Source organism: Salmo salar, chromosome ssa29 (genome assembly GCF_905237065.1).
Source record: "Salmo salar chromosome ssa29, Ssal_v3.1, whole genome shotgun sequence".
Taxonomy (NCBI): Eukaryota; Metazoa; Chordata; class Actinopteri; order Salmoniformes; family Salmonidae; genus Salmo; species Salmo salar.
The window spans coordinates 22132110-22158046 of record NC_059470.1 but is presented as its reverse complement, the minus strand read 5'-3'; the positions used below and the strand labels follow the sequence as shown (position 1 = coordinate 22158046).

The 25937-nt window shown below is 43.1% G+C and overlaps 1 protein-coding gene across 2 annotated transcripts in view; it reads right to left on the bottom strand.

The window, feature by feature from the left end:
* xylb (xylulokinase homolog (H. influenzae)) overlaps positions 1-25937 on the bottom strand; it is a 75364-nt gene that overhangs the window by 12330 nt on the left and 37097 nt on the right. For both annotated transcript variants that reach the window (XM_014181342.2, XM_014181343.2), the window contains exon 18: positions 15511-15605. In XM_014181342.2, the coding sequence (XP_014036817.1) occupies positions 15511-15605 (95 nt within the window). The remainder of the gene's footprint in view (positions 1-15510; positions 15606-25937) is intronic.

Here is a 25937-nt window from a genome sequence, read left to right as displayed (position 1 = left end):
TGAGGGGAAAAAGTATTTGATCCCCTGGCGATTTTGTACGTTTGCCCACTGACAAAGAAATTATCAGTCTATAATTTTAATGGTAGGTTTATTTGAACAGTGAGAGACAGAATAACAACAAAAATAATCCAGAAAAACGCATGTCAAAAATGTTATAAATTGATTTGCATTTTAATGAGGGAAATAAGTATTTGACCCACTCTCAATCAGAAAGATTTCTGTCTCCCAGTGTCACTATCGTCTAAAGGATTGGACCAAGGCGCAGCGTGTTGAGTGCTCATCTTCCTTTATTATGAGTGAACACTTGAACAAAATAAACAAACGACAGTTGCGTAAGGTACTTCGACTATACGAAAAACAACCACCCACAACCCACAGGAAAAAACAGGCTGCCTAAGTATGGCTTCCAATCAGAGACAATGAAAGACACCTGCCTCTGATTGGAAACCATACTCGGCCACACATAGAAAATGAACATAGAAAATGAAAACTAAAACAAATCCCCATGAAACAAACCAACCCCAAAACACACAAAAACAACACCCCCTGCCACGCCCTGACCATACTACAATGACAAATGACCCCTTTTACTGGTCAGGACGTGACAGTACCCCCCCCCCGAAGGTGCAGACCCCGACTGCACCTCAAAACAAAAAACCCCACAAAAACAACCCCAAACCTAAAGGGAGGGAAGGGAGGGTGGCACCGTCAACGACGGTTCCTGTGCTACACCCCCCCTTCGCCAATCCTCCCACTACGGAGGTGGCTCTGGCTCCGGGCGTAGCTCCTGTTCTGCGCTGCCGACCCCCGCTGGAGGCTCTGGGCTGTAGACCGTTGCTGAAGACTCTGGGCTGCAGACCACCGCTGAAGGCTCTGGGCTGCAGACCAACGCTGAAGGCTCTGGGCTGCAGACCAACGCTGAAGGCTCTGGGCTGCAGACCGTCGTTGGAGGCCCCGGACTGGGAGGCGTCGCTGGAGGCCCCGGACTGGGAGGCGTCGCTGGAGGCCCCGGACTGGGAGGCGTCGCTAGAGGCCCCGGACTGGGAGGCGTCGCTAGAGGCCCGGACTGGGAGGCGTCGCTAGAGGCCCCGGACTGGGAGGCGTCGCTGGAGGCCCCGGACTGGGAGGCGTCGCTGGAGGCCCCGGACTGGGAGGCGTCGCTGGAGGCCCCGGACTGGGAGGCGTCGCTGGAGGCCCCGGACTGGGAGGCGTCGCTGGAGGCCCCGGACTGGGAGGCGTCGCTGGAGGCTCCGGGCTGAGGAGCGTCGCTGGAGGCTCCGGGCTGAGGAACGTCGCTGGAGGCTCCGGGCTGAGGAACGTCGCTGGAGGCTCCGGGCTGAGGAACGTCGCTGGAGGCTCCGCGCTGAGTAGCGTCTCTGTAGGTTCCGGACTGGGGACCTTCGCTGCAGGCTCCGTGCCATGGGTCATCACTACTGGTTCCGCGTCATGGATAATCACTGGAGGCTTTGTGCCATGGATCATCACTGGAGGCTCCGGGCCATGGGTTATCACTGGAGGCTTTGTGCCTTGGATCATCCCTACGGGCTCCGGGCCATGGATCATCACTGGAGGCTTCATGCCATGAATTATCGCTGGAGACGTCGGACCATTGACCATCATTAGAGGCTTCCTTCGGGGTGCTGGAACTGGTCTCACCGGACTGGGGAGACATACTTCGGACCGCGTGCTCACAGCAGGCACCGGCCTTACCGGGCTATGGTGGCGCACTGGAAGTCTGCTAAGTGGGGCTGGCATAGGAGGCGCCAGGCTAGTCACACACACCTTCAGGCTAGTGCAGGGAGCATGAACAGGACATACTGGGCTCTGGTGATGCACTGGAGGTCTGCTACGTAGGGCTGGCATAGGAGCCGCCAGGCTAGTCACACACACCTCCGGGCTAGTGCGGGGAGCAGGAACAGGGCGTACTGGGCTATGGTGGCGCACTGGAGGTAGAGTGTGCGGAGCAGGCACAGGGTACACTGGGTCTTGGAGGCGCACTGGAGGTCTGGAGCGCACGGCCTGCACAACCCGCCCTGGCTGGATACTCAACTCCGCTCGATCACTGCGGGGTGTGGGCACAGTTCGCACCGGCCTTTGTATGCGCCCTGACGACACAGTGCGCGTCACCGCAAAATACGGTGTCTGCTCCATCACTTGCTCTTCATAGTAAGCCCAGGAAGTTGTCTCAGGACTCCATCCTGACCCTGCCCAACTCCCCTTGTACCCCCCCCCCCCTAAAAAATGGGGGCTGCCTCTCAGTCTTGCCTTTAGGTGCATTTAGAGCCTCCTCTCGTCGCCGCTCTGCTCTTGCTGCCTCCACTTCTTCCCATGGACGGCGATTCCATCCCTTCTGGATCTCCTCCCATGTCCAGGATCCCTTGCCGTCCAATATCTGCTCCCATGTCTATACATCCTGCTGCTCCTTCTTACGCTGCTTGGTCCTTCGGTGGTGGGTGATTCTGTCACAATCGTCTAAAGGATTGGACCAAGGCGCAGCGTGTTGAGTGCTCATCTTTCTTTATTATGAGTGAACACTTAAACAAAATAAACAAACGACAGTTGCGTAAGGTACTACGACTATACTAAAAACAACCACCCACAACCCACAGGAAAAAACAGGCTGCCTAAGTATGGCTTCCAATCAGAGACAACGAAAGACACCTGCCTCTGATTGGAAACCATACTCGGCCACACATAGAAAATGAACATAGAAAATGAAAACTAGAACAAATCCCCATGAAACAAACCAACCAACCCCAAAACACACAAAAACAACACCCCCTGCCACGCCCTGACCATACTACAATGACAAATGACCCCTTTTACTGGTCTGGACGTGACACCCAGGTGTCTTTTATACAGGTAACGAGCTGAGATTAGGAGCACACTCTTAAAGGGAGTGCTCCTAATCTCAGTTTGTTACCTGTATAAAAGACACCTGTCCACAGAAGCAATCAATCAATCAGATTCCAAACTCTCCACCATGGCCAAGACCAAAGAGCTCTCCAAGGATGTCAGGGACAAGATTGTAGACCTGGAATGGGCTACAAGACCATCACCAAGCAGCTTGGTGAGAAGGTGACAACAGTTGGTGCGATTATTTGCAAATGGAAGAAACACAAAAGAACTGTCAATCTCCCTCGGCCTGGGGCTCCATGCAAGAACTCACCTCGTGGAGTTGCAATGATCATGAGAACGGTGAGGAATCAGCCCAGAACTACACGGGAGGATCTTGTCAATGATCTCAAGGCAGCTGGAACCATAGTCACCAAGAAAACAATTGGTAACACACTACGCCGTGAAGGACTGAAATCCTGAGGCGCCCGCAAGGTCCCCCTGCTCAAGAAAGCACATATACATGCCCGTCTGAAGTTTGCCAATGAACATCTGAATGATTCAGAGGACAACTGGGTGAAGGTGTTGTGGTCAGATGAGACCAAAATGGAGCTCTTTGGCATCAACTCAACTCGCCGTGTTTGGAGGAGGAGGAATGCTGCCTATGACCCCAAGAACATCATCCCCACCGTCAAACATGGAGGTGGAAACATTATATGCTTTGGGGGTGTTTTTCTGCTAAGGGGAGAGGACAACTTCACTGCATCAAAGGGACGATGGACGGGGCTATGTACCGTCAAATCTTGGGTGAGAACCTCCTTCCTTCAGCCAGGGCATTGAAAATGGGTCGTGGATGGGTATTCCAGCATGACAATGACCCAAAACACACGGCCAAGGCAACAAAGGAGTGGCTGAAGAAGAAGCACATTAAGGTCCTGGAGTGGCCTAGCCAGTCTCCAGACCTTAATCCCATAGAAAATCTGTGGAGGGAGCTGAAGGTTCGAGTTGCCAAACGTCAGCCTCAAAACCTTAATGTCTTGGAGAAGATCTGCAAAGAGGAGTGGGACAAAATCCCTCCTGAGATGTGTGCAAACCAGGTGGCCAACTACAAGAAACATCTGACCTCTGTGATTGCCAACAAGGGTTTCGCCACCAAGTACTAAGTCATGTTTTGCAGAGGGGTCAAATACTTATTTCCCTCATTAACATGCAAATCAATTTCTAACATTCTTGACATGCGTTTTTCTGGATTTTTGTTGTTGTTATTCTGTCTCTCACTGTTCAAATAAACCTACCATTAAAATTATAGACTGATCATTTCTTTGTCAGTGGGCAAACGTACAAAATCAGCAGGGGATCAAATACTTTTTTCCCTCACTGTATGTTGTTATTCATACCTTCACCATTAGAATGACGAGCATCTCTTCTTGACTGGGTGATAACAGAGATGTGACATGTCAGTGATTACAGAGAAATTCAACATGCCAAAGATATGAGAGATATTCGACATGTCAAACCGTCTCCCTTTTCCCGGGACCCCAAATCATACCAGTCGCCATGTTAATGTGCCTTTGTTGGGGTGGGTAATGTCTGATTTTAGGAGGGAGGTAGGCACTAAGCTTTTTCCTCCCAGAATCCTTCACAATGAGACAATTGTTGAACTGTGATGTTTCTGTCAAACTCCAAATTAAGAAACAGCAAGCGGCCCACTTCGTTACTGTCTCTCTTTCACACAGCCTACATAGACGACCTTGAGGGAAGGGAAGGGGGGGAGAAGTGAGGGATTGCGGGAATAAAGACAAAAGCTAAAAAAATATCAAGATGTTTTGCCATTAAGCTGTCATAGTCCTAGCTCATGAATATTTATCAAGGTTGAAGTTTAAGCCCACATTTGGAACATCTCTCTTTTAAAAGTGTTTTTTTCCCTTCTCCTCACTACTAGTTTCATTGTTGACATAATAGTACTGTCAATCTGTTGATGTGCTCTGAAGGACACACCTGCTAGGAGAGGGCTTTTATGCCAAAATATTTTTGAAGAACCACCAAATACGCTGCAAAAAACATAACTGAGAAGGAGCGTGACTCTTGACTAGGGTTGCAAAGGGTCAAAACTTTCTGGCAAATTTCCAGAATTTTTCCGTCAATTTTCCATTGGAAGTTAAGCCCTGGAATTTGGGGAATTTTGCTTAAATTCATCAAAAAAGTTAGCTTTTAACAGTGAACCTTTTATGGGATACACAAGGCAATTCTAGGTATTGTGGTATATTTTGGTTAAACTATCCCCAATTCAATGGAATTGCAACCCTCTGTATGCACAGTGCATTCTTCCATCACATGTACAGCTGATTCTCAAGATCTTGCACACTAATGAGAATAGAGGTCGGCCGATTAATCGGAATGGCAGATTAATTAGGGCCGATTTCAAGTTTTCATAACAATCGGAAATCGGTATTTTTGGACGCCGATTTGGCCGTTTTTTTTTTTACCTTTATTTAACTAGACAAGTCAGTTAAGAACACATTCTTATTTTCAATGACGGCCTAGGAACGGTGGGTTAACTGCCTTGTACCTTGTCAGCTCAGGGATTCAATCTTGCAACCTTACGGTTAACTAGTCCAACGCTCTAACCACCTGCTTTACATTGCACTCCACGAGGTTACGCAAATGCAGTAAGAAGCCACGGTAAGTTGCTAGCTAGCATTAAACTTATAAAAAACAATCAATCAATCATAATCACTAGTTAACTACACATGGTTGATGATATTACTAGTTTATCTAGCCTGTCCTGCTTTGCATATAATCGCTTAGGTACACGTTGCTCCAACCATAAACATCAATGCCTTTCTTAAAATCAATACACAAGTATATATTTTTAAACCTGCATATTTAGTTAATATTGCCTGCTAACATGAATTTCTTTTAACTAGGGAAAATGTGTCACTTCTCTTGCAAACAGAGTCAGGGTATTTGCAGCAGTTTGGGCCGCCTGGCTTGTTGCGAACTGTGAAGACTATTTCTTCCTAACAAATACAGCCGACTTCGCCAAACGGGGGATGATTTAACAAAAGTGCATTTGCGAAAAAAGCACAATCGTTGCACGACTGTACCTAACCATAAACATCAATGCCTTTCTTAAAATCATTACACAGAAGTATATATTTTTAAACCTGCATATTTAGCTAAATGAAATCCATTTTAGCAGGCAATATTAACCAGGTGAAATTGTGTCATTTTGCGTTCATTGCACGCAGGCAGGGTATATGCAACACTTTGGGTAATTTGTCAGAATTTTACGTAATTATGACATAAGGTTGTGCAATGTAACAGGAATAACGTTTTGTTTTCGAGATGATAGTTTCCGGATTCGACCATATTAATGACCTAAGGCTCGTGTTTCTGTGTGTTATTATGTTATAATTAAGTCTATGATTTGATAGAGCAGTCTGACTGAGCGCTGGTAGGCAGCAGCAGGCTCGTAAGCAGTCCTTCGCAATGCATTGCGCTGTTTATGACTTCAAGCCTATCAACTCCCAAGATGAGGCTGGTGTAACCGATGTGAAATGGCTAGCTAGTTAGCGGGTGCACGCTAATAGCGATTCAAACGTCACTCGCTCTGAGACTCGGAGTAGTTTTTTCCCTTCCTCTACATGGGTAACGCTGCTTCGAGGGTGGCCGTTGTAGATGTGTTCCTGGTTCGAGCCCAGGTAGGAGCGAGGAGAGGGACGGAAGCTATACTGATACACTGGCAATACTAAAGTGACTATAAGAACATCCAATAGTCAAAGGTATATGAAATACAAATGGTATAGAGAGAAATAGTCCTATAATAACTACAACCTAAAACATCTTACCTGGGAAAATTGAAGATTCATGTTAAAAGGAACCACCAGCTTTCATATGTTCTCATGTTCTGAGCAAGGAACTTAAACGTTAGCTTTCTTACATGGCACATATTGCACTTTTACTTTCTTCTCCAACACTTTGTTTATGCATTATTCAAATCAAACTGAACATGTTTCATTATTTATTTGAGGCTAAATAGATTTTATTGATGTATTATATTAAGTTAAAATAATTGTTCATTCAGTATTGTTGTAATTGTCATTATTACAAATAAATACATTGGTAAAAAAAATAATCGTGCGATTAATCGGAATCGGCTTTTTGGTCCTCCAATAAATCGGTATCGGCGTTGAAAAATCATAATCGGTCGACCTCTAAATGAGATGCTATTGATCCCACACTACTACACTGTATGAGCCAAGGACTACATGCTTTCTGGTAAGTTTTGATTACAATACTGGGTGGGGGGAATATATTTTATATGACATACATTATTTTTTGTTAACTAGTAAATAGTAGCCTACAGCAAAGTGTGTTTATATCATTTCTAACTTGTTAACAATTTCTGCTAGATAGTTATTGCTACCATGTGGATTTTAGCTTGCTTGAACCTGATAACTGAGTGTTAATTCACCTGTTTCCATACGTTTCATTTTGAAACTTTTATCTTACCAAGGAGTTATTTAATCTAACTGCTTAACTATTTATCTGTACATGGAATTGTATTTGGTTTTTTTGGACAAATTATTTCCTAATCTTTACAGGAAAATGCCACGGGCACTATCTGATGTGTGGGGACATTTCACTGCAGCTAATGTAGAAGGAAAAGCTGTGTACATTTGCAAATACTGTGCCAAACCATATGTGAAGAATGCAACAAAGATGCAGAATCATCTGGCCATGTGCATAAAGTTCCCTCAGCGCTCACAACAACCAACCTCTGACAATAGTCCCTCTAATTCTATTTGAGGTGAAAATGATGAATCAGACACCTTATCAATAGCAACAGCTATTGGTCCTCCTGGAATCAGAAGTTTTTTTGACTCAATGGAGGAACATAGTCAGAGAAATGCTGATGAATGTCTTGCTCGAGCTGTGTATGCAACTGGCAATGTGTGTTGGAAGAGATTTCTGAATGTTCTTTGCCCAGCATACGCCCCTCCAACAAGACATGCTTTATCTACTCATTTGCTGGATGCAGAGTTCAGAGTTCAAGTGAAGGTCAAGCAAATAATAGAGAAAGCAGACTGTATTGCAATCGTCGCTGATGGGTGGTCAAATGTTTGTGGGCAAGGAATAATTAACTACATCATCTCCACCCCTCAACCAGTATTCCACAAGAGCACAGACACAAGGGACAACAGGCACACCGGTCTCTACATTACAGATGAGCTGAAGGTAGTCATCAATGACCTTGGACCACAAAAGGTATTTGCACTGGTGACAGACAATGCTGTAACATGAAGGCTGCTTGATCTAAAGTGGAGGAGTCCTACCCTCACATCACACCCATTGGCTGTGCTGCTCATGTATTGAATCAGCTCCTCAAGGTCATCATGTCACTGAAAACAATGGATATACTCTACAAGAGAGCCAAGGAAATGGTTAGTTATGTGAAGGGTCATCAAGTTATAGCAGCAATCTACGTCACCAAGCAAAGTGAGAAGAATAAGAGCTCCACATTGAAGCTGCCCAGCAACACCCGTTGGGGTAGTGTTGTCATCATGTTTGACAGTCTCCAGGAGGGGAAGGAGTCTCTCCAAGAAATAGCCATATCGATATGGACAGCCCCATCAAGAGGATCCTCCTGGATTATGTATTTTGGGAGAGAGTGGTAAGCAGCCTGAAACTCCTGAAACCTATAGCAGTAGCCATTGCACGAATTGAGGGAGACAATGCCATCCTGTCTGATGTTCAGACTCTGCTTGCAGATGTAAGAGAAGAAGTCCGTACTGCCCTGCACACTTCCCTGTTGCTCAAAGCAGAGGAAACTGCAGTTCTGAAATACATCAAAAAGCGTGACGACTTCTGCCTGAAGCCCATACACGCTGCAGCGTACATGTTGGACCCCAAGTATGCTGGCAAGAGAATCCTGTCTGGTGCAGAGATCAACAAGTCCCTATGGAAGGGACTTTGTGGATCTGAGGCTCTTTCCCTTGTTGCCTCCATCATCCTCCAAATCCCACCAACATCAGCTGCCTCAGAGCACAACTGGTTCTTGTTTGGGAACACACACACACCAGAGCACGCAACAGGCTGACCAATACAAGGGTTGAAAAATGTACCCATCCGGGCAAATTTGAGGCTTTTTGAGCCTGACAACGAGCCATCCTCAACAAGGTTTGAAAGTGACAGTGAAGATGAGGCCTCAGAGTCTGATGTTCAAGAGGTGGACATTGAGGAGGTCCAGGGAGAAGACATGGAAGCCTGAGAGGAAGACAACCAAAGCTGTAGTTTGTAGACTAACATTTTACATGTTGAAAACGTTTTTGGGAGATGCGATGGATCATTGGGGATCACTCGATATTCCCTTTCTTTTGTTGTTCAGTGAAATCATCCCATGTGAAGAGTCAACTCATTTAATTAAAGTTAAATTCGTAACTAAATAGTTTTTTTAATTTCTATTGGTAGGACTTAATAATTTATAATTATGTCTACTTATGATAAGGTAAAAGGTTTATGTTTCTGTCTCCATATGATATAGTAAATATATCCAATGCAAAAAACATCTACATTTAAAAGGTATTTATATTAATTTGCATATATTTGCATGAATTACCATATATTCTCGTTAATTCCCATATATTCCCGTTAACTCCCACGGAAAGTTTCCATCTCTGAATATTCCCCAAAATGTGCAACCCTACTCTTGACACCAACTCCTTGTGACTCTGAAGAAGTCCAAATATGGACACCTACAACCCTGACTGTTGATGTTGCTTCTTAACTTCTGGACTAAGGAGTACAAAACCAGTAAATTTCACAACATTGTGACAACTGTCAATCATCCCAGGATCCTCTTCTTTTAAGCTTAGACAATGTTAATTAACTAGACCTACAGTGCATGTCCCACATCCCTTATCCCATAATTAAGCCCTTACAGAGGCTAAAAGAGCACAACTTAACTTACTTCCACGTCAGAGGAACCTGTTCCCCTCGGCACATTGTGCTGCTGTGTAATGCTTTGTGAACTGTACACACACACACACACACACACACACACACACACACACACACACACACACACACACACACACACACATACACACACACACACACACACACACACACACACACACACACACACACACACACACACACACACCCACCATCTATAGGTATGTGCGGTGTGTTTTCTAATGGGTACTGCCTGCTATATACCTTCACCTCATAGGAAGAACTTGTTCACCTCGGCACACTCCTGCTGTTAAGCTCTTCATGAATTGTAAGCACAGGCACTCAGGCACACACAGATACACATACAAGCACACACACACTAACTCTCTACAGTATGTGCGCATGTGTTCTCTCTTGGGCCTTATGGTTTTGTCCTAGACATATATAGGTTTCCATGCATATATGTTCATATGTCAAATAAACATGATGAACTCTTGTGCAATGTGAATAGTGAGTGAGCTGCTCTCAAAATGTAAAGCAGGATGATTTGTGAGTACATTTTCCTCGTATAGAAACTATGGTCTCAATAAGAGCATGAAAACACCATTGTGTCAATAATGGCCATTCCTACACGGGGAGATCAACCTATATACACCTCAGTTAACCCTCTTGAGTCAATTTCAGTGGCCCCATGGAACTCTAATTAGCATAATAAAAATATTCCCATCAAAATGTGTCAGTTTAAGATAGAGATCAGTTTTTTGCATGGGCTGCGCCTCCATCCACCGCATCTGCCAATTGTGACCTTACGCATCTGTATTGGAAGGTGGCCGAGATTCAGCGGTATTTGTCAGACCATGAGACATCCAGAAAATAGTTTTCTCACAAAAACGTCTGTAGTGTCTGGACTGTTTGGCCTACACACTAATATGACCCCTCTATGGAAAGGTTTTTCTCTAGGATGCCCACAAGCCTCACATGACTCGCTGGTACAAGTAAAAAAAAAAAAGGAATGGAAGTATATATGTAAGTAGTTTAGTACCTAAAAAAAGGGGGTAAAATATGTGTGAAAAAAATACAAATAGTTTCCTGATCTTTCTTATATCTCTAAAACTTACAGTTGAAGTCAGAAGTTTACATACACCTTAGCCAAATACATTTAAACTCAGTTTTTCACAACTCCTGACATTTAATCCTAGTAAAAATTCCCTGTCTTAGGTCAGTTAGGATCACCAATCTATTTAAGAATGTGAAATGTCAGAATAATTGTAGAAAATTATTTCAGCTTTTGTTTGACATTCCCAGTGGGTCAGAAGTTTACATACACTCAATTAGTATTTGGTAGCATTGCCTTTAAATTGTTTAACTTGGGTCAAACGTGTCAGGTAGCCTTCCACAAGCGTCCCACAATAAGTTGAGTGAAATTTGGCCCATTCCTCCTGACAGAGCTGGTGTAACTGAGTCAGGTTTGTAGGCCTCCTTGCTCGCACACGCTTTTTCAGTTCTGCCCACAAATTTTCTATAGGATTGAGGTCAGGGCTTTGTGATGGCCACTCCAATACCTTGACTTTGTTGTACTTAAGCCATTTTGCCACAACTTTGGAAGTATGCTTGGGGTCAATGTCCATTTGGAAGACCCATTTGTGACCAAGCTTTAACTTCCTGACTGATGTCTTGAGATTTTGCTTCAATATATCAAACATAATCTTATTTCCTCATGGTGCCATCTATTTTGTGAAGTGCACCAGTCCCTCCTGCAGCAAAGCACCCCACAACATGATGCCGCCACCCCTGTGCTTCACGGTTGGGATGGTGATCTTCAGCTTGCAAGCCTCCCTCTTTTTCCTCCAAACATAACAATGGTCATTATGGCCAAACACTTATATTTTTGTTTCATCAGACCAGAGGAAAAAGTACAATCTTTGTCCCTATGTGCAGTTGAAAAACGTAGTCTGGCTTTTATATGGTGGTTTTGGAGCAGTGGCTTCTTCCTTACTGAGCGGCATTCCAGGTTATGTCGATATAGGACTCGTTTTACTGTGGATATAGATACTTTTGTACCGGTTTCCTCCAGCATCTTCACAAGATCCTTTGCTGTTGTTCTGGGATTGATTTGCACTTTTCGCACCAAAGTACGTTCATCTCTAGGAGACAGAACGTGTCTCCTTCCTGAGCGGTATGACGGCTGCGTGGTCCCATGGTGTTTATACTAGCGTAATCTTGTTTGTACAGATGATCGTGGTATCTTCAGACGTTTGAAAATTGCTCCCAAAGATGAACCAGACTTGAGGAGGTCAACAATTTTTTTCCTGAGGTCTTAGCTGATTTCTTTTGATTTTTCCATGATGTTAAGCAAAGAGGCACTGAGTTTGAAGGTAGGCCTTCAAATACATCCACAGGTACACCTCCAATTGACTCAAATTATGTCAATTAGCCTATCAGAAGCTTCTAAAGCCATGATATCATTTTCTGGAATTTGCTAAGCTTTTTAAAGGCACAGTCAACTTCTGACCAACTAGAATTTTGATACAGTGAATTATAAGTGAAATAATCTGTCTGTAAACAATTGTTGGAAAAATTACTCGTGTCATGCAAAGTAGATTTCCTAACTGAGTTGCCAAAACTATAGTTTGTTAACAAGAAATTTGTGGAATGGTTGAAAAAAGAGTTTTAATGACTCCAACCTAAGTGTATGTCAACTTCCGACTTCAACTGTATATATCTGTTTTTCTATGAATTAATCTGTTATTCATTATTTTTCGGGGATACCTAAAGGGGTCCTAAAATTCTAAATCAAATAGCTGAATGATCCTTGGTATGACCATCATAAAACAATTCCCCCCAGCTTAGACTCTAGAGGGTTAACGACATCGCTCAAGCCTCCATTTGCACATACTAGCAGCCCAGCAGTGGCCGTTCACAATGACGCAGAGTCGCCGACCCCGTACGCCAAACTCCAATTACCTCGCTGTGTTTTATCAAAGATGCCGCTTGATCAGTCCACTGTCGGCGGCCGCATTGGCTGCATCTCTTACAAATGCTCACAATGGCTGCCTCGCCCACTAATTCCCAGAAATGTCACTTCAATTTCACACAGCTCCTTATTGGCCTATTTGTGCTAAATAACATGTATTTTAACTAGAACTGAGCTTTTCCCTCATCCATTAATCTCCTTCTGTAAAAGTCTTTCTTTCTTTCTTTCTTTCTCTCACACACACACACACACACACACACACACACACACACACACACACACACACACACACACACACACACACACACACACAAAGTCTCTGGCTCCATTTAGATAGCAAACCACCGTCTGTCCCTGCGTGACCCCCATGTATTTCTACCACCGGTCAGAGGGGATGGCATGTAATTCACTTTTACAATCACTTCACCAAAGGGGGATGAAGCATTTAATGAAGAAGCAGTGACTCATAAAAGTAGGCTATTCGGCAGCCGATAAGTCTGGAGACTGAGGAGAATCTGAGGGGAGAGTTCAGTGGCTAAAAAAGCGTCTTGTAGTCATAGCCGTCACTCACACAATCCCCATGTTCCCCCTGTGACGCTGCCACTGTTAAACAGTAGAGCTCTGTGACATTTGAGGTAGGCCGGGATATGGCGAAGACACTGTGATTTCATTGGTCAGGTCATTACAACACAGTGATTTCATTGGTCACTTCATTGGGACACTGTTATTTCATTGGTCACATTGCTAAGCACTTTGCCAATCCTGTCGGTGCTACTTAACAGTAATGTTTAGGCGGCATGTTACATCCAAGCTGTCTGCCCTGAGCCAACAGCGGAACATTAAAACCATTCAGAAAGATCAAAGAGGTGATCAAAGAAGTGTTGTACAGAAAATGTAGACCTGGAGCCATTGCCTTTGAGGCACAGACAGCTAGTTCCTTAGCATATGTATCCCTCATTCCCATGCCTTACCTTAAAATAGTATGTGATCCATTTGGAAAACTTATTGAAATGCCTTCACAAAGTATTACTCATACAGTGGCAAGAAAAAGTATGTGAACCCTTTGGAATTATCTGGATTTCTGCATGAATTGGTCATAAAACTAGATCTGATCTTCATCTAACAGACAAACACAGTGTGCCTAAACTAATAAAGCACCAATTATTGTATTTTGTCTATACTGAATACATCATTTAAACATTCACAGTATAGGTTGGAAAAAGTATGTGAACCCCTAGGCTAATGACTTCTCCAAAAGCTAATTGGAGTCAGAAGTCAGGTAACCTGGAGTACAATCATTGAGACGAGATTGGAGATGTTGGTTAGAGCTGCCCTGCCCTATAAAAAACACTCACTACATTTTAGTTTGCTATTCACAAGAAGCATTGCCTGATGTGAACCATGCCTCGAACAAAAGAGATCTCAGAAGACCCAAGATTAAGAATTGTTGACTTGCATAAAGCTGGGAAGGGTTACAAAAGTATCTCTAAAAGCCTTGATGTTCATCAGTCCACTAAGACAAATTGTCGATAAATGGAGAAAGTTCAGCACTGTTGCTACTCTCCCTAGGAGTGGCCGTCCTGCAAAGATGACTGCAAGAGCACAGCGCAGAATGCTCAATGAGGTTAAGAAGAATCTTAGTGTCAGCTAAAGACTTAAAGAAATCTCTGGAACATGCTAACATCTCTGTTGATGAGTCTACGATACATAAAACAAGAATGGTGTTCATGGGAGGACACCACGGAAGAAGCCACTGCTGTCTAAAAAAACATTGCTGCACATCTGAAGTTCGCAAAAGAGCATCTGGATGTTCCATAGCACTACTGGCAAAATATTCTGTGGACAAATTAAACTAAAGTTGAGTTGTTTGGAAGGAACACACAACAGCATCAAAACCTCATCCCAACTGTAACGTATGGTGAAAGGAGCATCATGGTTTGGAGCTGCTTTGCTGCCTCAGGGCCTGGACAGCTTGCTATCATCGACGGAAAAATGAATTCCCAAGTTTATCAAGACATTTTGCAGGAGAATATAAGGCTATCTGTCCTCCACTTGAAGCTCAACAGAAGTTGGGTGGACAGGACAACGACCCAAAACACAGAAGTAAATCAACAACAGAATGGCTTCAACAGAAGAAAATATGCCTTCTGGAGTGGTCCAGTCAGAGTCCTGACCTCAACCCGATTGAGATGCTGTGGCATGGCGTCAAGAGAGTGGTTCACACCAGACATACCAAGAATATTGCTGAACTGAAACAGTTTTGTAAAGAGGAATGGTCCAACATTTATCCTGACCATTGTGCAAGTCTGATCCGCAACTACAGAAAACATTTAGTTGAGGTTATTGCTGCCAAAGTAGTTATTAAAACCAAGGGTTCACAAACCTTTCCCACCCTGCACTGTGAATGTTTACACAGTGTGTTCAATAAAGACATGAAAAAGTATAATTGTTTGTGTGTTATTAGTTTAAGCAGACTGTGTTTGTCTATTGTTGTGACTTAGATCAGATCAAATTGTAAGACTAATTATGCAGAAGTCCAGGTAATTCCAAAGGGTTCACATACTTTTTCTTGCCACTGTATATGCAAGAGGCCATATTTAGACACAGATTCACAATATGAATAAATGCTGATCACAACCAAGACGCGGTGTTGACCTAGCGAGAGGGAGGGGGAGCGGTAGAGAGAAAGAGAAGGAAAGAGAGCGAGAGCTGCTGAGCTGTATTGGGTTGTGCTACTGTACCTTGTCAGCTCCAGGAGTTGGGGTCACTGCTAGCTGGGGTTCTGGGGCTTTTCTCACTGTCTCAGCGAAGGACACTCCTGATTCAGCAACAAGTCCTGGCAAACAAAAAGTGGATTCCGTTTACAGAAAAACATCAAATACGACCGTGTAAAAAGTTAGTCAAATGGCAACCAATCGTTGAAAAGGGGTACGTCACAATATAATGTGTATCACCTAGGTAAAAAAAAACCTATGGCAAAGAATTGCTGAAAATGGGTACATCATAGATACTGTATTTTTCCATTGGGTATTAAACATTTAATACTAATGTGGCAAAGAAGGGGGTCGAGGAATAAATGGCAGATATGAGAGCAGAACTAATAAACAGGCTCTGGCCTCTCACAAAAATGGCCACCCCAATCAGAACTACAGATCAAAATGGCCGACTGCCAAAACTACAATTCCCAGAAGCAATGGGAACACTCAGAAGTTGGGGCCGACCCACAGATAAGGGGTCAAGACAAACCAGGAAGAGAGAGAGGAGGGGCTGGAAGGATCTGTGAACCATAGAGAAAGAGACGCAATATATCATCTGGATTTACCGTGTATGAGCTAGACTGTTTGGACTTACCTGTTGGCGTTTGGAACTGGACCTACCGAGAACCCGATTTGTGTACCGAACCCTGCTATCCTTGACCTCGCCTGCGGCCTGCGTGGACCAGGACGGAGAAACAAACACACAGGTACTTGTCCTGTTCGAAAGTACTCTCATTCTTCTGTGGTCCCGTGTGGCTCAGTTGGTAGAGCATGGTGTTTGCAACGCCAGGGTTGTGGGTTCGATTCCAACGGGGGACCAGTACAGATAAAAAAAATGTATGAAATGTATGCATTCACTACTGTAAGTCGCTCTGTATAAGAGCGTCTGCTAAATGACTAAAATGTAAATGTAATGTGATTTTGGTGACGTTTTCAGCTTAATTTGTGACAAATTCTCCTATATTGAAGAGGTTTGTCACACATGGTGGAGAATGAGGGCATATGGACTAACCATACCGCTGGTTAGGTAGAGGGGAAAACATTTTCAGTTAGCACTCCAAAGCGGAGTCAGGTTTTTTGTGTGGCTTTGTTTGGTTAGGACAGATTGCTCGGGGTAAATTAGTATGGAGGGAGCCATACAGGCCCTGTTACAAGTGGTGGCCACCCAAAAAGAGGCAACTAGAGCTCAACAAATAGCTCATCAGGATGCAATGCGAATGTATCATCAGGACACATTACAGGTCCAGCACCACACCAACCAGCTGCTCAGAGAGGAGCAAGAGAAACACCCGGGAGTTAAGAAAAGGCCTAAAGGGAATAGCGAACCAAATTGGGGCTCAGTTACCAGCTGCAAATACCCAAAGGCGGGACGACCTAAAACCAGGATCCAACCCTGCAACAAGCCAGAGCAGATGTGCAGGTCATATATGGTACTCCCATAAATGATGGGACGATGCCTAATAGTTTTCCCCACTTCATCATGAAAAAGGGTTTGGTGTACAGAGTGTCAAAAATAGGGGTTGATGTGGTGGAACAGTTGTTGGTCCCAACCCGGTACCAGAGGACAGTACAGGATCTAGCTCATGGGCACATTCTGGATGGACAACTTGGTATCGATAAAACCCGAGACCGGATTGTAAGGAGGTTTTACTGGCCAGGAATTCAGGCTGAAGTGGCTCGGCATTGTGGAGAGTGCCCGGAGTGCCAGTTAACAGCTCCCCAACCAGCTGTTAGAAGCCCGCTAGTGCCATTCCCAATTATTGAAACGCCAATTGAGAGGATAGCGATGGATATAGTGGGCCCACTAGCCAAATCCGCCAGAAGGTACCAATACATTCTGGTCATTCTAGATTATGCCACTCGCTACCCAGAAGCCATTCCCCTTCGGACAATGGCTTCCAAAAATATTGCCATGGAATTAGTGCTCCTGTTCACCAGGGTAGGGGTTCCAAAGGAGATCCTTACTGACCAGGGAACCCCCTTTATGTCCCGCCTTATGGCGGACCTTTGTAAATTGTGGCAGGTGAAACAGTTGAGGACATCGGTTTACCATCCTCAGATGGACAGGCTAGTTGAGAGATTCAACTGCACCCTGAAGTCAATGCTCAGGAAGGTAATCGATAACGATGGGAAAAACTGGGATTGCATGTTGCCGTATCTGATGTTTGCCATTAGAGAGGTTCCCCAAGCCTCGCTGGGGTTTTCCCCCTTTGAGCTAGTATATGGGAGGCACCCCCGGGGAATCTTAGACATCGCCTGGGAAACCTGGGAGCACCAATCCACCCCGTATACTAGTGTTATAGAGCATGTCACGGCAATGCAAGACAGGATAGCAACAGTCATGCCAATCGTCAGAGAGCACATGAGACAAGCACAAGAGCACCAGCGGCACACTTATAACCGGCAGGCTACCCTGAGGGAATTTCAACCAGTAGAAAAGTTGTTAGTGCTGGTCCCCACGACAGAGTGCAAACTACTAGCCACACGGAAAGGACCATATGAAGTACTGGAGAGAATAGGAGAAGTTAATTATCGGATCCGACAGCCAGGTCGACGGCCCCCGGAACAGATCTATCACATAAACCTGTTAAAGCATGGAAAGAGAGAGGAACACAAATGGTCACGTACCCCACACACACTCAAGAGACAGCCGAAGTAAATATTTCACCGACGTTCACTTAGGTTGGAGTCAATAAAACTTGTTTTTCAACCACTCCACAAATTTCTTGTTAACTATAGTTTTGGCAAGTTGGTTAGAACATCAACTTTTTGCATGACACAAGTAATTTTTCCAACAATTGTTTACAGACAGATTATTTCACTTATAATTCACTGTATCACAATTCCAGTGGGTCAGAAGTTTACATACAGTAAATTGACTGTGCCTTTAACCTGTTGGGGCTAGGGGGCAGTATTTTCACGGCTGGATAAAAAAAATGTACCCGATTTAATCTGGTTACTAATCCTACCCAGTAACTAGAATATGCATATACTTATTATATATGGATAGAAAACACCCTAAAGTTTCTAAAACTGTTTGAATGGTGTCTGTGAGTATAACAGAACTCATTTGGCAGGCAAAACCCAGAGACATTTTCTGACAGGAAGTGGATACCTGATGTGTTGAATTACCTTTAAGCCTATGCCATTGAAACACACAGGGGTTGATTCATGTTTTGGCACTTCCTATTGCTTCCACTAGATGTCACCAGCCTTTACAAAGTGTTTTGAGTCTTTTACTGTGAGATCTGACCGAACAAGAGCCATGGAACGGTGATGGCCGATTAGACTCTGGCGCGCGAGTTCATGTTGGGTACCCTCGTTCCAATACGTTATAAAAGATTCGTCCACCTTGAATATTATTCATGTTCTGGTTAAAAAAGGCACTAATGATTTATGCTATACAACGTTTGACATGTTTGAACGAACGTAAATATATTTTTTCCCCCTCGTTCATGACGAAGTCCGGCTGGCTTAGATCATGTGCTAACAACAAGGAGCTTTTTGGATATAAATGATGAGCTTTTTTGAACAAAACTACATTCGTTATGGACCTGGGATTCCTGGAAGTGACATCTGATGAAGAGAATCAAAGGTAATGGATTATTTACATTGTATTTTCGATTTTAGATCTCTCCAACATGGCCGTTTGTCTGTATAGCAAAGCATATTTTTCTGGGCGCAGTGCTCAGATTATTGCAAAGTGTGATTTCCCAGTAAGGTTATTTTTAAATCTGGCAAGTTGATTGCGTTCAAGAGATGTAAATCTATAATTCTTTAAATGACAATATAATATTTTACCAATGTTTTCTAATTTTAATTATTTAATTTGTGGTGCTGACTTGACTGCCGGTTATTGGAGGGAAACGATTTCCTCAACATCAATACCATAGTAAAACGCTGTTTTTGGATATAAATATGAACTTGATAGAACTAAAAATGCATGCATTGTCTAACATAATGTCCTAGGAGTGTCATCTGATGGAGATTGTAAAAGGTTAGTGCATCATTTTAGCTGGTTTTATGGTTTTGGTGACGCCGTCTTTGAATTGACAAAACATTACACACAGCTATTGTCAATGTACTCTCCTAACATAATCTAACTTTATGCTTTCACCGTAAAACCTTTTTGAAATCGGACAACGTGGTTAGATTAAGGAGATGTTTATCTTTCAAAGGGTGTAAGATAGTTGTATGTTTGAAAAATTTGAATTTTGACATTTATTTGGTTTCAAATTTGCCGCTCTTGAAATGCACCTGCTGTTGATAGGGTGCACCACGGGTGGCACGCTAGCGTCCCACATAGCCCCAAGAAGTTAACCTGTTAGGGCTAGGGGGCAGTATTTGCACGGCTGGATAAAAAAAATGTACCCGATTTAATCTGGTTACTAATCCTACCCAGTAACTAGAATATGCATATACTTATTATATATGGATAGAAAAGACTCTAAAGTTTCTAAAACTTTGAATGGTGTCTGTGAGTATAACAGAACTCATTTGGCAGGCAAAACCCTGAGACATTTTCTGACAGGAAGTGGATACCTGATGTGTTGTATTACCTTTAAGCCTATGCCATTGAAACACACAGGGGCTGAGTCATATTTTGGCACTTCCTATTGCTTCCACTAGATGTCACCAGCCTTTACAAAGTGTTTTGAGTCTTCTGTAGGGAGATCTGACCGAACAAGAGCCATGGAACGATGATGGCCGATTAGACTCCTGGCGCGCGAGTTCATGTTGGGTACCCTCGTTCCAATACGTTATAAAAGAGTATGCATTCGTCCACCTTGAATATTATTCATGTTCTGGTTAAAAAAGGCACTAATGATTTATGCTATACAACGTTTGACATGTTTGAACGAACGTAAATATATTTTATCCCCTCGTTCATGACGTGAAGTCCGGCGGGCTTAGATCATGTGCTAACAACACGGAGCTTTTTGGACATAAATGATGAGCTTTTTTGAACAAAACTACATTCGTTATGGACCTGTGATACCTGGAAGTGACATCTGATGAAGAGAATCAAAGGTAATGGATTATTTACATTGTATTTTCGATTTTAGATCTCTCCAACATGGCCGTTTGTCTGTATAGCAACGCGTATTTTTCTGGGCGCAGTGCTCAGATTATTGCAAAGTGTGATTTCCCAGTAAGGTTATTTTTAAATCTGGCAAGTTGATTGCGTTCAAGAGATGTAAATCTATAATTCTTTAAATGACAATATAATATTTTACCAATGTTTTCTAATTTTAATTATTTAATTTGTGGTGCTGACTTGACTGCCGGTTATTGGAGGGAAACGATTTCCTCAACATCAATACCATAGTAAAACGCTGTTTTTGGATATAAATATGAACTTGATAGAACTAAAAATGCATGCATTGTCTAACATAATGTCCTAGGAGTGTCATCTGATGGAGATTGTAAAAGGTTAGTGCATCATTTTAGCTGGTTTTATGGTTTTGGTGACCCTGTCTTTGAATTGACAAAACATTACACACAACTCTTGTCAATGTACTCTCCTAACATACTCTAAATTTATGCTTTCACCGTAAAACCTTTTTGAAATCGGACAACGTGGTTAGATTAAGGAGATGTTTATCTTTCAAAGGGTGTAAGATAGTTGTATATTTGAAAAATTTGAATTTTGACATTTATTTGGTTTCAAATTTGCCGCTCTTGAAATGCACCTGCTGTTGATGGAGTGCACCACGGGTGGGACGCTTGCGTCCCACCTAGCCCATAGAGGTTAAACAGCCTCGAAAATTCCAGAAAATTATGTCATGGCTTTAGAAGCTTCTGTAGACCTCCACAAGTCTGGTTCATCTTTGGGAGCAATTTCCAAATGCCTGAAGGTACCACGTTCATCTGTACAAACAATAGTACTCAAGTATAAACACCATGGGACCACGCAGCCGCCATACCGCTCAGGAAGGAGACGCATTCTGTCTCCTAGAGATGAACGTACTTTGGTGCGAAAAGTGCAAATCAATCCCAGAACAACAGCAAAGGACCTTGTGAAGATGCTGGAGGAAACAGGTACAAAAGTATCTATATCCACAGTAAAACGAGTCCTATATCGACATAACCTGGAATGCCGCTCAGCAAGGAAGAAGCCACTGCTCCAAAACCGCCATATAAAAGCCAAACTACGGTTTGCAACTGCACATGGGGACAAAGATTGTACTTTTTGGAGAAATGTCCTCTGGTCTGATGAAACAAAAATATAACTGTTTGGCCATAATAACCATTGTTATGTTTAGAGGAAAAAGGGGGAGGCTTGCAAGCCGGTGCACTTCACAAAATAGATGGCATCATGAGGAAAGAAAGTTGTGGATATATTGAAGCAACATCTCAAGACATCAGTCAGGAAGTTAAAGCTTGGTTGCAAATGGGTCTTCCAATGGACAATGACCCCAAGTATACTTCCAAAGTTGTGGAAAAATGACTTGTGTCATGCACAAAGTAGATGTCCTAACCGACTTGCCAAAACTATAGTTCGTTAACAAGAAATTTGTGGAGTGGTTGAAAAACTAGTTTTAATGACTCCAACCTAAGTATGCAAACTTCCGACTTCAACTGTATGTACAGTACCAGTCAAAAGTTTGGACACACCTACTCCTTCAAGGGTTTTTCTTTATTTCTAAATATTCTACATTGTAGAATAATAGTGAAGACATCAAAACTATGACAAATCTCATATGGAATCATGTAGTCACCAAAAAAGTGTTAAACAAATCAAAGTATATTTTATATTTGAGATTCTTAAAAGTAGCCACCCTTTGCCTTGACAACTTTGCACACTCTTGGCATTCTCTCAACTAGCTTCATGAGGTAGTCACCTGGAATGCATTTCAATTAACAGGTGTGCCTTGTTAATTTGTGGAATGTCTTTAATAAATCTGTTTGAGCCAACCAGTTGTGTTGTGACAAGGTAGGGGTGGTAAACAGAAGATAGCCCTATTTGGTAAAAGACCATATTATGGCAAGAACAGCTCAAAAAAGCAAAGAGAAATGACAGTCCATCATTACTTTAAGACATGAAGGTCAGTCAATCTGGAAAATGTCAAGAACTTTGAAAGTGCAGTCACAAAAACCCTCATGCGCTATGATGAGCCTGGCTCTCATGAGGACCGCCACAGGAAAGGAAGACCCAGAGTTACCTCTGTTGCAGAGGATAAGTTCATTAGAGTTACCAGCCTCAGAAATTGCAGCCCAAATAAATGTTCCACAGAGTTCAAGTAACAAACACATCTCAACATCAACTGTTCTTGTAGCCCATTACAGCCTTGTGTAGGTCTACAATCTTGTCCCTGACATCCTTGGAGAGCTCTTTGGTCTTGGCCATGGTGGAGAGTTTGGAATCTGATTGATTGATTGCTTCTGTGGACAGGTGTCTTTTATACAGGTAACAAGCTGAGATTAGGAGCACTCCCTTTAAGAGTGTGCTCCTAATCTCAGCTCGTTACCTGTATAAAATATACCTGGGAGCCAGAAATCTTTCTGTTTGAGAGGGGGTCAAATACTTATTTCCCTCATTAAAATGCAAATCATTTTATAACATTTTTGACATGCGTTTTTCAGGATTTTTTTGTTGTTATTCTGTCTCTCACTGTTCAAATAAACCTACCATTAAAATTATGTGTAATCGTATGTATGGAAACATTTATTCTAGGAGGTGGGATATATTGCTTCCCCATCCGAAAAATGAGAATTGCATTTCAAGTGCCAAAGTAAACAGTGTCACACCCTGATCAATTTCACCTGTCATCGTTATTGTCTCCACCCCCTCCAGGTGTCGCTTGTTTTCCCCATTGTATTTATCCCTGTGTTTCCTTTCTCTCTGTGCCAGTTCGTCTTGTATGTTAGTCAAGTCATCCAGCGTGTTTTTCCCCATACTCCTTTTTCTATTCTCTTTTTGATAGTCCTCCTGGTTTTGACCCCTGCCTGACTCTGGACTACTTTCCCACCTGCCTGATCATCCTGCCTGGCCTGACCTTGATAATGCCTGCCCTTCGGTACCTATTGAACTCTGAACTGGTTTTGACCCTTTTGCCTGTCCACAACAAGTCTCTTGCCTTCCCCTATTGGATTAATAAATATTGTAAGACTACAACCATCTGCATCTGGTTCTTGCCTTGTGTCATGATAAATAGCTTCGTATAAATGCTAAAACATCAATAGGGAATCATCAAGGAAAAGGTTTGGTCGCTTCAACCACATGTCATTTTATTAATTTTTGTTACCTATATTTAAAACGAGGCAAGTCAATTAAGAACAAATTATTATTTACAATGACGGCCTACCAAGAGGCAAAAGGCCTCCTGCGGGGACAGGGGCTTTTTATAAAAAATAAATTTAAAAAAGATCACGACACGAGAGACACTACATAAAGAGAGACCTAAGACGACAACACAGCATGGTAGAAACACAACAACACGGTAGTGACACTACATGACAGCAGCACAATATGGTAGCAGCACAAACATTGTTAAGCACAGACAACAGCACAAAGGGCAAGAAGGTAGAGACAACAATACTACATCAGGCGAAGCAGACACAATTGTCAGTAAGTGTCCATGATTGAGTCTTTGAATGTAGAGATGGAGATAAAACTGTCCAGTTTTAGTGCTTTGTGCAGCTCGTTCTAGTCGCTAGCAGCCGCGAACTGAAAAGAGGAGCGACCCAGGGATGTGTATGCTTTGGGGACCTTTAACAGAATGTGACTGGCAGAACAGGTGTTGTATGTAGAGGATGAGGGCTGCAGTAGGTATCTCAGATAGGGGGGAGTGAGGCCTAAGAGGGTTTTATAAATAAGCATCAACCAGTGGGTCTTGCGCCGAGTATACAGCGATGACCAGTTTACAGAGGAGTATAGAGTGCAGTGATGTGTCCTATAAGGAGCATTGGTGGCAAATCTGATGGCAGAATGGTAAAGAACATCTAGCTCTTCGAGAGCACCCTTACCTACCGATCTATGAATTACGTCTCCTTAATCTAGCATGGGTAGGATGGTCATCTGAATCAGGGTTAGTTTTGCAGCTGGGGTGAAAGAGGAGAGATTATGTTGGAGGAAACCAAGTCTAGATTTAACTTTAGTCTGCAGCTTGGATATGTGCTGAGAGAAGTACAGTGTACCATCTAGTCATACTCCCAGGTACTTGTATAAGGTGACTGACTACCTCAAGCTCTAAACCCTCAGAGGTAGTAATCACAACGGTGGGGAGAGGGGGGCATTCTTCTTACCGAACCCATGACCTTTATTTTGTAGGGCAGAGAAAGATTGTTGGACACTAAGAAAGCTTTGTTGTAGAGAGTTTAACACAAAATCCAGGGAGGGGCCAGCTGAGTATAAGACTATCATCTGCATATAAATGGATGAGAAAGCTTGTAATATGATTGCAAGCTCAGTGTTTCTGAACGACACTGTGTGAAGAGAAGCTGTAAAGTATTTAAGATCAGTGTTTCTGAACGACGCTGTGTGAAGAGAAGCTGTATAGTGTTTAAGCTCAGTGTTTCTGAAGGACACTGTGAAGAGAAGCTGTATAGTGTTTAAGCTCAGTGTTTCTGAAGGACACTGTGAAGAGAAGCTGTAAAATGTTTAAGCTCAGTGTTTCTGAAGGACACTGTGAAGAGAAGCTGTAAAGTGTTTAAGCTCAGTGTTTCTGAAGGACACTGTGAAGAGAAGCTGTAAAATGTTTAAGCTCAGAGTTTCTGAAGGACACTGTGAAGAGAAGCTGTATAGTGTTTAAGCTCAGTGTTTCTGAAGGACACTGTGAAGAGAAGCTGTAAAGTGTTTAAGCTCAGTGTTTCTAAAGGACGCTGTGTGAAGAGAAGCTGTAAAGTGTTTAAACTCAGTGTTTCTGAAGGACGCTGTGTGAAGAGAAGCTACATAGTGTTTATTTTTTTTAACCTTTATTTATCTAGGCAAGTCAGTTAAGAATAAATTCTTATTTACAATGACAGCCAACCCCGGCCAAACATTAACCCGGACGACGCTGGGCCAATTGTGCGCCGCCCTTTGGGATTCCCAATCACGGCCGGTTGTGATACAGCCTGGAATCGAACCAGGGTCTGTAGTGACGCCTCTAGCACTAAGATGCAGTGCCTTAGACCGCTGCGCTACTCGGGAGCCCAAGCTCAGTTTTTAAGCTCAGTGTTTCTGAAGGATACTGTGTGATGAGAAGGTGTATAGTGTTTAAGTTCAGTGTTTCTGAAGGACACTGTATGAAGAGAAGAAGCTCTATAGTTAGTGTTTAAGTTCAGTGAAGGTGTAAGGAAGAAAGGCTTCGGGTCTAAATTGGTCACGATGTCAGTGGTCGTTTGCGTAAGACATTACGGCACCGCTGACCTTTTCTGCAGGAGTCGAATAGCTTGTCTCTACGATATCTGTTGACTCTGAATGCTCT